This window comes from Fusarium phalaenopsidis (genome assembly GCF_050370095.1).
Source record: "Fusarium phalaenopsidis strain FUZ10S chromosome Unknown contig_32346, whole genome shotgun sequence".
In the NCBI taxonomy this organism is placed as follows: Eukaryota; Fungi; Ascomycota; class Sordariomycetes; order Hypocreales; family Nectriaceae; genus Fusarium; species Fusarium phalaenopsidis.
The window spans coordinates 174,261-186,799 of NW_028145388.1; the positions used below are offsets into that span (position 1 = coordinate 174,261).

Sequence of the window (12,539 nt, forward strand, 5' to 3'; positions counted from 1 at the left end):
GGTGAATCTCGCTCGGGCTGTTGCTGATGGCCGCGCAAGGGTTTGTGCACTCAATGCCTTTGGGGATGCTTGTTGGGTTGCCCAGGCGGATAGTATTGCCTCTTTGCATCCAGAGCATAACATTCCATCGGTTATTTGCACCCAGGGCTCTAGATTCTCTGCGAGGGCAGCAAGGTTGCTATGGGATCTTGGCGATGTGGCTGACGGCTCACTCTGCTGGGGGAATCACGGCGGTCCATCTGATTAGCGTTGTGGACTGTGTTCAGATGAGAAGCCTTATCGGAGAATAGGGTAGACTACGGCTCTAGGCATGTCAGGCCGAAACTAAAGCAATCTGGCGCCGGTGGCCGAGTGGATTCAACTGATATCTCGGTGTTGGTTTAGTTTATTGCGATGAATCGAGCGGGAAACTACTCTTGTTTCTTTTAGCGAATAAGAAGACATTGTTATTGTCGTCAATGAAGGCCCCAAAAGAGGCCATCAGGCACATAGCAAAAAGACATGGTCATAGGAAGACGCATATTCAGAGTCAGGATCGGACGCAATGTCTCAAATGCAACAGGATAACAGGATGATACAACAGCCGCCTCAATGATGGCTTTGCTGCTGAGCAGGCCCTCTGTCCAAGATACTTTGGTGCTTCTTTTCTATGAACAAGGGCAATTGGGCTGACTAACTTGAATCATGAATACTACCCCTGAGCTAAAAGTGATCTGTGTATCGCCTATAGCCGGAGGAAACACATCTCTGAGTGGGCGTAGTTTATTCCGTACCTTAGGCGACTGATGAGTGACTGACTTATCATACTTCGCCTTGGACACCCTCGGCGCTGGGCTCCCCGTCGTCAAGCTTGGTGGCACCCTTCTTGCCCATGCCCCTCCAGGAACTCATCGCCCTCCATGATAGTGTGGAGCTCAAGACCAGAGTCCTTGGAGTAGACCCGGATGCCAACGATGCAGACGGCATTCCATGGAGCAGGCGCCCCTTCTTCCTCGGTCTCGTCGTCGTCCTGGATTGCTGCTTGTTTATAGAGATTGTCGTGAGACTTTGAAACTCTCCCCTTGGCCTTGTGGACAATCTCACACTCCTCAACGGGAGAGTCTGAGGACTCGTCGGTGGAACTGTAAGCAGGCCGTGCCCCGACAGGCAGGGGTTCTTCCTCTTCGGGGGGGGCAGGTGTTGCTCCGTCGATCGGACGCACCTCTTGCTTGTTCCTAGCGGCCCCATCCACAGATTCCACCGACTTGGGGGTCAGGTGCGGTGAACCAGGCGAGATAGACACTGCACCAGCAGTTCCGGTCTTGGGATTCTCGGAATCCCTGGAATCCTCAATGGAATCCAGGACATTCTTGTCGGCACCAGACTTGGTCTCGGCGCCATTGAGTGCTTCCCCCTCAGACTCGCCGTCAGCCTCCTCCACCACCTCAGAAACCCTGGTCTCAGCCTTAGCAAGCCTCATCTTCATCTCAGCCCTCTCGGCCTTCACATTGGCATTGTGCTCTTCGTCTAGGCGATCTTGCTTGGCCTCCCAGGCCTCACGACGCCTCGGCTTCTTCTCAATGTTCTTATCCTTCTGCTTCTTGAGAGCGCGCTGTTTCTGTCGGCACTGAGAGGCCGTCTCCTGGCAGAGCTTATCCATATAACTCCTCGCCTTGCTGTGGGCCAGATCATATGAATGGCCGACCTGGGCAAATTTCTTATTCTCAACCCTGTTGCGACACTCGTACCTGACGACTTCTTCGACGGAGCAGGCATTGACGTCTCGCTCGCAAGTAACCTTGAGATGGACAACATAGTTGCCTGCAGGGAGTTCTGCAAGATCCACCGACACTGATCGATCCATGACATAGTGGACATGGGGTCTCGCAACGCAATCCTCAGCATCGGGGCTATCCTCTTTGTGAAGCCGAAAGTCTAGATGGAATGAATATTGTCCCCAGAGACCGACGTAGTACCGTCTATCGAGTTGGGACAGAACCAGGCAAAGGGGTGAGTTCTTGGTCAACTTGAACTGGAACTTCTTATAGTACTCTTCCATCCATGGCACGTCGACTGCAATCCAGCGCTGACAGCATCGCCAGTCAAGGCCATGGAAACGTCGCATGCAATCGAGGTGGGTAAATATTTTGGTGAAATCCTCGTACGACATCCAGAAGACGGAGTCGGTCCCAGGCGTATGGCCGAGCTCCTTAAGGACCTGGATTGTCAACTCCTTAGAACCATCACTCCAGGGCCCTTTCCAGGTACCTTCGCCAACCTTGCCTCGAGGATCCCGGAGTTTCACCAAGCGCTGTCCAGATTTGAGCTTTCGAGAATCCATTACGACGTAGCAATGTCCTTCTGAGATCCCGTCGGGCCGAACGTAGCTGCGTCCCAGATAGTCTGTTGAGGCACCAAAAAGGAACTCTTCATTGGCTCTGGACATCTTCTCATCCCAAAACTCGTCCATTTTGGAGATGTTGGACATCTGTAGCCCGGTGGCGACATTGCCTGAGAGGTCTTCTAGGCCCTCGCTCATCCAGCCGCCAAATAAAGACGCATAGTCCCCGTGCGCTTTAGCATAGGCCTTCTCCATCAGTGGGACCCAGGTCTCGTCCTGGTCCCTACACTGGGCAAAGAAGAGCGCCTTAGAGCCGGTTTGGTAGGTTTTTCGATACACATCCTCGTTACCCTCGTGGCTAATCTGCTCTAGGAGGCGTCGCTGGATGTTGGGAGGGTTCCAGTCGGCTGACTTGAGGTAGAGCTTGTCGTCAATGATGCTTTGGATCCACTCGCCGTCTCTGTAGAACACGAAGCCGTAGATGCCAACCTCGGTATCGTAGGCGACGCAGATACGCTTCAGTTCATCTGGAAAGTTGCCAAGAGCTGTCAGAGCCCCCGTGAACCAGCAGTTGCCCAGAGCTCCTTGTTGGACGTCACTGCCATTCACATTCTTCATGAAGGTAGGTTTGTCGAAAATCTCATGGACTCGCTTGACAGATCTGGGGGCGAAGGCTGAGGGGGAAAGAAGTGTATCCTTGTCGAGCTTAAAGCGCTGTGAGCCAAGGCTATTCAAGCAATGGCCCTTCTGTTTGAGGTCTCGGCCCTGTCGCAATTAGCAGCGGAATCCACTGTGTGCAGTATTCTATCTTACCAAATCCCAATTGTAGTCCACGTATTTCATGCCCGCTCTCTTGCATTCTTCGGCCCGCTTCTGAACAATGCGCCTACACTCCTCCACAGTGCGCTTGTACGCGTCCGACAGCAACTCGTTCGATTGACCCTGACAAGCCGCACTGACCGAGACGCATCTAGAGGGTTTTCCAGAGTGATGTCTGAAAAATCTACTCCAGGTGCGGTCGATGGACACCTGGGATGGAAGTCTCTTCTCTGTCTTGACTAGTTATTTCTGGTGATAGTGACGGTGGGCTGCATTTGAGGGCGCCCAGAGTCATCTGACTCCGACGAGCTATGATCGCGCATGTCGTAAGCCGCAGGAAAAAAATGTTGGAGTCCCGGGAGATGGGTGAGAGAATTGCTTCTTAGGAGAAAGAGGAGCAGGTTAGGGAGCCAGTCGTGAATGGTTCTCTATATCTGACGCTTTTCCCTCTCGCAGATGGATTATTTGTCAGGGGTGAAAGGTTAATGACCGACACTAAGTTGCAGGGGGCCTCATAATCTTGTCGATGCCAAGCGGCGGTGAATCCGGGTTTTCAGCCTCATTCCGAAGGCATGGGTGACCTTGCAAGGCGCCTGCATTCGCGCCGACCACACATATTTTACATGACAGTGCATTAAGATATGCATGATTGAGTCAGGCTCACTGCGTGTCACTCCAAACATTACTCTGGGTGGAGTACATCGCTGCCGTTCTCGTCGCGCAGATGCTACTTAGTTATCTCTTCCCTCTCTTGTTGACCCTTGGCGGCTGAGTGTTGGGCCCCTCACTCAGCCGCATGATGCACGGGGCCGCACTTGGCCCGCATTGCTCTGCACAACAATGGCAAACACGTCCTTGGGCAATGCGTAACCCTTATTATACATGCTGGTTCTCGGCCCCTCAAAGTCATGTCTAGGACAACCTGACACCTTTCGCGCTCGACTGTTGCTGACTCATACCCTTCCGCCAAGGCTGAGACATAACCAAAAAGGGAACCACGATGCCTCACTCGGAGCATGACGAAGATGCTTCCACCACCACCGGCGGCCCTGATGCCCCCGTGACGCTTCTCACCGATTCCCTTGAGAAGCCATTGCTCGATGATCGCGACTATCGCGTCGTCCGCCTCGACAATGAGCTCGAGGCTCTTCTCGTCCACGACCCTGAGACCGACAAGGCCAGCGCAGCCCTTGACGTCAATGTGGGAAACTTCAGTGACGAGTCCGATATCCCGGGCATGGCCCATGCTGTCGAACATGTAAGCCCACGCCTTCGATGCCTGGATGCTCTCAACCGCTCCCCCCGGCGCATTGGCTAACCTCTGCCCCCATCTACAGCTCCTTTTTATGGGTACCAAGAAGTTCCCGGATGAGAATGATTACCGAAAGTATTTGTCTGATCACTCGGGAGAGTCTAATGCGTATACCGGTCCGACCTCGACCAACTACTTCTTCGAGGTCGCCGCCAAGCCAGCCAACGACCAGGATCCTTCAGACAGCAACCCTTCTCCCTTGCGCGAAGCCCTGGACCGATTCGCCCAGTTTTTCATCGAGCCGCTCTTTCTCCCCAGCACGCTGGATAGAGAGCTGAAGGCTGTGGATTCCGAGAATAAGAAGAACCTCCAGAATGACACCTGGCGGTTGCATCAGCTCGAGAAATCTTTGTCGAATCCCAATCATCCCTTCTGCCACTTTGGGACGGGTAACTTTGAGGTCCTCAAGACCCTCCCTGAGGCCCGTGGTATCAATGTGCGGGACAAGTTCATCGAATTCCATGCCAAACACTACTCGGCCAACCGCATGAAGTTGGTTGTCCTGGGTCGCGAATCGCTTGACGTTCTCCAGAAATGGGTCGTGGAGCTTTTCTCTCCTGTCGTCAACAAGAAGCTGCCACCAAACAGATGGCCTGGAGAGCTTCCATTCAGAGAGTCCGATCTCGGCATGCAATGCTTTGCAAAGCCCGTCATGGACTCGCGGGAGCTGAACCTTTACTTCCCCTTTATTGATGAGGAGTTCATGTTTGCCAGCCAGCCCAGCAAGTATATCAGCCATCTCATTGGACACGAAGGTCCCGGAAGCATCATGTCGTACATCAAGTCCAAGGGCTGGGCAAACGGCCTTAGTGCGGGTGCTTACCCCGTCTGCCCTAGTACTCCCAGCATCTTTGACGTCCAGGTCCGCTTGACAGAAGAGGTACGCCATCAAAACAGTCTGTTTATAACCAAGTAGTGCTAACATGACACAGGGCCTTAAGAACTACCCCGAAATCGTCAAGATTTTCTTCCAGTACATCACCCTCCTTCGCGAGTCTCCGCCTCAGGAATGGATCTTCCAGGAGCAAAAGGGAATGGCGGACGTGGATTTCAAATTTAAGCAAAAGACACCAGCCAGCCGTTTCACCAGCCGAATCAGCTCGGTCATGCAGAAGCCCCTGCCTCGAGAGTGGCTGCTCAGCGGTCACAGTCGCCTTCGGACGTTTGAGCATAAGCAAATCGAGGACGCCCTTGCCATGATTCGCCCTGACAATTTCCGAATGGTTATCGTATCTCGCAACTACCCTGGCAACTGGGACCAGAAGGAGAAGTGGTATGGAACCGAGTATCGTTACGAGAAGATCCCCGAAGATCTCATGGAAGAGATCAGGCAAGCCGCCTCAGTATCTCCCAGTGAGCGCCTGTCGTGCCTTCACTTGCCCCATAAGAACCAGTTCGTCCCCAGCCAGCTTGAGGTTGAAAAGAAGGAGGTCACAGAGCCAGCGCTCAACCCACGAGTGCTGCGCAACGACGGCATCGCCAGGACATGGTGGAAGAAAGATGATACCTTCTGGGTTCCCCGTGCCAACGTCATTGTCAGTTTGAAGACGCCACTGATCGACTCATGTGTCGAGAACGTTGCCAAGGCTCGTCTCTTTTCGGACTTGTTACGTGATGCGTTGGAAGAGTACTCATACGATGCGGAACTCGCTGGCTTGCAATACAATGTCAGTCTTGAATCGCATGGTTTGTGCTTGAACGTCAGTGGCTACGACCACAAACTTCCCATGCTTCTGGAGCAAGTCGTTACGACGATGCGAGATCTGGATATTAAAGAAAACCGATTCGAGATTGTCAGGGAACGCCTGACCAGAGGGTACAACAACTGGCAGCTTCAGTCGTCCTACCACCAAGTTGGCGATTATACCACCTGGCTGAATGCACCGGAGCGAGACTTCACAGTGGAGGAGATTGCCGCGGAGCTTCCAAGTATCACGGTGGAGGACGTACGGCTGTTCCAAAAGCAGATACTGGGCCGGCTGTTCATCGAGGTCTATGTGCTTGGCAACATGTACAAGAAGGATGCTATGAAGATAACAGACATGGTGGAGTCCATCCTGAAGCCTCAAACCCTGCCTAGAGCTCAGTGGCCTGTCCTTCGGTCGCTCATCCTACCGCGAGGGTCTAACTACGTCTTCAAGAAGACCTTGAAGGACCCTGCCAATGTCAACCACTGTATCGAGACTTGGTTCTATGTCGGCAGTAGAGAGGACCGTGTAATTCGCACCAAGACTCTACTTTTGGACCAGATGATGCACGAGCCCGCTTTCGATCAGCTCCGTACCAAGGAGCAGCTGGGCTACATTGTCTTCAGCGGGCCCCGAGAGTTCTCAACAACGTACGGTTTCCGCTTCCTCATCCAGAGCGAGATGACTCCCGAATTTTTGGATTCCCGAATCGAGGCTTTCCTCAGGAGATACGTGGATACACTAGAGAAGATGAGCGAGACAGAATTCGAGGGCCACAAGCGAAGTCTCGTCATCCGTAGACTGGAGAAGCTTCGAAACTTGGACCAAGAGTCGTCTCGCCATTGGTCACAAATCAGCAGCGAGTATTATGACTTTGAGATCGGTAAGTACAAGCAAACAGAAACATTTAGGCGCATGCTAACTTGCCATAGCTCAACTAGATGCTAAGCAAGTCAAGAAGCTGACGAAGCCGGAGATGATGGAATTTTTCAACAAGTATTTCGACCCTGCCTCAAGCGAGAGGGCTAGGTTATCGATCCATTTACACGCGCAAGGCAAAGCTGAGGGAGTGGAAAAGAGACAGGAGGAGGCTCAAAAGAAGGCCGACGAGGAGGCGCCGGCTGGAGACATCCCATCTGCCATTTCCACCGCCGTGGAAATCACCGACGTACGGGCCTTCAAGGCAAACCTACCAGCCAGCCCAGGGGCACGACCGGTCAAAGAAGTGAGCGAGTATGAGGTAACGGAAACGGAGTGACCGCAGTCTTGTTGGACGGCAAGGGGGCCGGATCCGGAGGTAGGTCGGCCAGGCATGGTCCCAGGTTTCGCGGCTTGTCGCTCCGTAGCCCAGTCTCTACGGGGGTACCTACACTTACTGTGTTCCTTTAGTTCTTATCAAGACAATGAATCACAATGTGCAAGAGATGATGTTTTGGCTGCGTATCCGCTGAATTACCAGTCTCCCTACTTCCCGTGTCGCTGAAGGTAGCAACATGATCAGAATGTAACGCCCCTAGAAGGTCCTCGCGCCGTCTTCCGTGGCACACTACTCTTTCTCAACAATCTTGATGTGTGCTTGATAAAATTGGAGCATCTGTGTCGTGTCAGTTCGGAAACTAATAGGCTAATGGTGGGACGAAAGGGTGGGCAACCATCTGTGGACACTTCTTGTAGATAACCTGCCTGTCATGCTTGGTCTTCTCGCCGTTCTTCCAGACAAGATAAACGATCAGCTTTCCGTTTTTGTCTTCCTGACAATCGGATATCATCTGAATCTCTTCCTCCCACGACCCCAAAGGAGGACTCCACTTCTCTGTTGTCGCACGCGATGTCTCGTCGGTAACATGCGCCTTCTGTCGTCGCAATCGCTTGGGCCTTGTGTTGGAATCGTCGTTTACCGTCTGTGTGCGCCTTTTGGCCCCGGCCGCCCTGCCTGGTTCCTGACGGGTTTTGGGCTTCGGCCTCCCGCCTATCGAGTCAAAATACTCGTCGATTATCATGCTGCCCGATACCCTCGAACAAACACGCTGGTAAGCAAACCGAAGGATAAAGCGGAGATACCTAATACCTACGTGAGATTCTTCTCAGGTTCCCAAGTCAAGTGTCTCTCGCTCTCGAAACCCTTCCACTTCACCTGAAAGACAAGGCCACCCTGATAAAATGTTAGCTATGGACGCAACTACCGTAAGCTTGGTGAAACACTATCACATTTCTTCGAAACCTGTGGTTCTTGATCGTCTCCACAATATACCTGGGGTTCGTGAGCACGATAGGAAGGGTGTTGTAGATACACAGCGTACCAGCCACCTCTAGGCTCGCCATCAACTTTGTCTTCGTGACTCTCACCTGTGGCGACGCCATTGGGAGCTTCAGCCATGTTATGGTCGACGACCAACCGTTGGCTGCGTAAGCCCGACCTTCGGCTTCCAGGAGTGGGAGCCGTAGATCTGCCCTGGCCCGAAGGTTGTCCATCGCTAGACACTGCAGCATATCAGCTCTTGTCTTCTCCATCGTGTCGCAGGAGCTGGCGTTGAAGGACCGGGAGCGGGATTGGCGTGCGAATGCGTTGCGCTCCGCATCTTGCGTTGTGACGAAGGTAATCCTAAGGAGGTAGAATCTCACCTGGAGGCATCCTGGAAACGTATTGATCCCGGGACTTTGATATGGCGGTGCCACCCAAAGAAGAAATTTCAAGGACACTGTTCAAATGGATTGAGTTATGGTCAGACACATTCCGGCGAGGTGCCGAGAGCTGATGGAAGACGGTGCGTACCGCGGGGGCTGCTGGCTTGCGCGGCTCGGGGCCGGCTCGGGTCCGGTATCTGAGGAGCTGCTGAGCGCTGGAGAGCGTAGGGGGGCCGGGGGGGTGACCTTGAGAGACTGGAGACGGCGCTGCTGGCTCTTCTTGCAGTTGTACTTGCCAATGCCCCAAATGTCAAAGTGTTGCCGATAGGAACGGATGCTATATCCCCAGTGTTTATCAGTAGTCTTCTCTTGGATTCTATGTAGGTTTATAAAAGAGTATAGAAACTTACGATGCCTCAAAGTTGTACTCAGTCTTCATAATGCCTCTTACATCCTCAAGCGTCCTCCCCTCCTGGATGTATAGCTTGGTAATTGTCGCACGGTGCTCGTTCCAGGGCTTCGCCATCGTCTTTGCCTGCCGATGAGAACTCAATCGAAAACTTTGGTTGGTTTGAGGAAGGGGAGGAGAAGAATGTTGTCGTGTCAAGGGAGAAGTTTCTCGAGTTGCTATCTGTCTCAATCCTGTGGGACAATGATGACTGGGGTGATGGTAAGATATTCCACGGGCGTTGAGGTATGACAACAAGATGAATTGAATATTTCTTTTCCTTTTCCCTTCTTCTGATCTCCTGGTTGGTGTTGAAGATGAGTAGTGTTGGGTGCTGTTGTTCTTCAAAACCCTGAGGCGAGAGAAATGGAAGGGTAAAAAAAAATGAGACGAGCAAGGATCAGAGGCGTAGCTCGCTATTGAGAGAAAATCACATACGTCTAAACTGAATAAAAAAAAAGGATCTCAGAGCTTTATTAAGTACTTCGAAGAGTCCCGAGTGCCCTTAGAGCCTCGTTCTCGCAAAGGGTGGGAGGGGAAGGCTTCGCGAGGCAACTGCAGTAGCGAGGCAGACAAACAGGGGGGTGGTTGAATTGTGTACCTATGCTTTCGCCTTCTTGTTTTTCCACTTTTGACCATGTGCATCCTCTTCTGCAGGACTCTCGAGATGATTGATATTAGCCAGGCTTGTGTTAAGGCAACACACACGTTGACGGGCCAGGCTGGTCGGTGGTGGCAGTTCAACCCCATCCTGCTGCCAAACGTATCGTCCACAATCATCGTAAATCACCCGATACTCTCAGATGAGATAAAAATGAGAGTGAGGTTCACATAGGAGTGGGAACAAGGTGAGAAAAGAAAAGAAAAAAAGCCTGCTCGGCTTGGTCAGGCAGCCTCTGAGCTGGCTAACGCAAGGCGACCAGGCTACAGGGTGCGTACCCCTTCATCTGTGATGGGATGCTGCATCTTTGAGTGGTTCGCCCCGGAGCCTGATTCTCACTCACAACCGTGGGCGCGATCTTGTCTCCCCTGCAGGAGCACGCTTGGCGGTACGCATCCTATGCAGGGGGTTGGGGTGAAAGACAAATCCTCTCCTCTTCAGTGTGACACTTGCTCCAGTTCAAAAAGGCTGGCAGCAAAGTGGCCGCTGGCGAATGCAACCGATCATCCTGGCCACCACACGCAGTGAATCTCCAACCCGGTGCAAGGCGCACAGTGCCGGCTCAATCATGGTAGTGTGTGTCTGTGTGTGCTTTTTCAACCTAGGCCATAAGATTGCAGCTCCGAAGCCACAGTGGATTGTCTTGCATGTATGACCTCGACGCTGCTGGGTTGAGCAATGGGGAAGGGGGGCTTTGTGAGCTGAAGTTATGGCTACCTCCACCCCGTCTCAGCTTGACCGGAACAGCCGGACGGTGTTCCGATCCTTGCGGCGGTTTGCCGTTGCCACTTGCACAAGCTGTACATGGGTCTCGTTTGATCTCCAAGCCTTGTTGTCCCCTCTCCCACCTCAAACCATGGTTGGTGGACACCATGCACAGGACTCATAAGCAGCCACATCTTCGGGGCTGTCACAGAACACCTCGGATTCATGGAAAAGGCGTCACCATCCCCAGGCCTGTCTGCTCTTCGCTCCACTTTCAGCACCTTTCAGCATCTGATCCCAGATCCCCAGGGTTAGCTGACCATCTCATGAAACCTATACTACTTGTTCTGTCAAGTCGCAATACAGCAAAATGTCAACGCCGGCGGTATGTGGCCTGCCCTTGCCCAGACCTTGACCTTTCCCCTCGACTCTTTTTTTTAATCTTAGCATTTTCCTGTCCATAGCAAAAGGCCAATCTTGCCCGGATAAGGGAAAACCAAAGGAGGTCGCGAGCTCGCAGAAGAGAGTATCTTCAAGAGCTCGAGCAACGCCTCCGAGTCTACGAACTCCAGGGCGTCGAGGCATCCTCTGAAGTCCAGCAGGCCGCCAGGAGGGTGGCTGAGGAGAACCGTCAGCTTCGTGGTCTCCTCAACCGACACGGCATCACCGATGATTACATATCTAGTTACTTGCACACCGGAGGCGCGGCAGCCCAGAGCGACCCGACGCCAATCCCCCACTTCCCTTCGAGCAACCCTAGCGACGCTGTTCAGTCACTCCAGCACGTTATAACGCCGAGGAGACCTGCTCCTCTCGACCCCGGTGTCTCCTATATTGTACCGCCGCAGGAGAGTAACGAAATATCCACGGCTAGCGCCTCGACGACCAACATTTCTCCGTGGGAGCCAGGGCCAGCTGACCAACGCGACCCGGCAATCGACCAGCATTTTCCTTGCAACGTTCCTCTTTCAACGCTTCTGGTACCATCTGATATGCACCAACAGCGACAATATTTCCCGCTCGTTCCGGCCACTCAAGCGCCACTACCTAGAGCCCACGACTCATGTGCAGCATTCGCACACCCGTTGTATCACCCGCCCTTGGACTCGAGCTAGGTTGGGGAAACGCCGATGGAAAGCTGGGCGATGTTAAAACCTAGTTCTCTTCTAAAAGAGATTGCAGTTTATCGCAGAAAACAAAGCGATTCTGCCTGTCCCTCCCGCATGTTCAGTGAAGTTGTCGACATGGCTCTCAGTATTTTTCTCGAAGCTTGGAGGGAGCCGATGAGTTGGCTCTCCACGTCGCTAGCCATCAATAAATGCAACTATACTACGCAAAGAATCCCCCCTTCGCTCTCAGTAATGGCTGCTACGAGCTTTTCCCACCAGGGATCCCTCTCACAAATGGCCTTTGGTTGAACCGCTGGATCCGTTGGCGTCTTGATATCATTGTCGATCCAGCACCAGGTGCGCTTCAGACTCTGTAACAACAAAGGAACGCTCTGGTCCAAGCTCATTAGCATCCTGGCCTCGAAGAAATCGTCATGGGTGCAAAGGATGCTTCCACTAACACTTCGAACCGGTGTATTGAGGACTTGCTCAAACCATGTTTGCGACACCTCCTTGTGGTCGGTGCCAATGGCGAGCAAACCCAAGATGAATGCAGGCAGGAGGGTGCTTGCGCTGTGAAATACGGGCCTGACGTAGGTATGATGCGAATGCATCTCGCAAGGTCATCCATTTGGCTGACAACTAACGGATGGTTTCGGGGCAATCTTGAGTTTCTGTCAGCGCCGTGGGCCTTCTAAGCCAAGGCAGCGAAGATAACAAAGGAATACTGATTCAGCAGGTCTCATTCGGTCCTTACCTGAGAAGCCGGCAATAAAGGTATATTATTGCTGTAATCCTCCAGGCTTCAGCTGTCACCTCTGCCACTTCCTCTTTTGATTCGGTGATCATGAT

At 52.8% G+C, this 12,539-nt stretch overlaps 3 protein-coding genes across 3 annotated transcripts; 1 reads left to right on the forward strand and 2 right to left on the reverse strand.

Annotated features, from left to right (window-relative positions):
• Positions 1-844: 844 nt before the first annotated feature.
• LRP88_14386 (uncharacterized protein) lies at positions 845-3,247 on the reverse strand (the record flags this gene model as incomplete). The annotated part of the gene is made up of 2 exons (XM_083250731.1): positions 845-3,085; positions 3,134-3,247. 2 exons carry the CDS (start codon positions 3,245-3,247, stop codon positions 845-847), a joined length of 2,355 nt encoding a protein of 784 aa, XP_083093521.1.
• Positions 3,248-4,139: 892 nt separating this feature from the next.
• Positions 4,140-7,397, forward strand: LRP88_14387 (uncharacterized protein; the record flags this gene model as incomplete). Its single annotated transcript, XM_083250732.1, has 4 exons — positions 4,140-4,397; positions 4,477-5,331; positions 5,384-7,022; positions 7,072-7,397. The coding sequence occupies 4 exons, from the start codon at positions 4,140-4,142 to the stop codon at positions 7,395-7,397; spliced, it is 3,078 nt and encodes a 1,025-aa protein (XP_083093522.1).
• An 810-nt stretch (positions 7,398-8,207) lies between these two features.
• LRP88_14388 (uncharacterized protein) lies at positions 8,208-9,290 on the reverse strand (the record flags this gene model as incomplete). The annotated part of the gene is made up of 4 exons (XM_083250733.1): positions 8,208-8,291; positions 8,348-8,741; positions 8,913-9,101; positions 9,175-9,290. The coding sequence occupies 4 exons, from the start codon at positions 9,288-9,290 to the stop codon at positions 8,208-8,210; spliced, it is 783 nt and encodes a 260-aa protein (XP_083093523.1).
• Between the last annotated feature and the right edge of the window lie 3,249 nt (positions 9,291-12,539).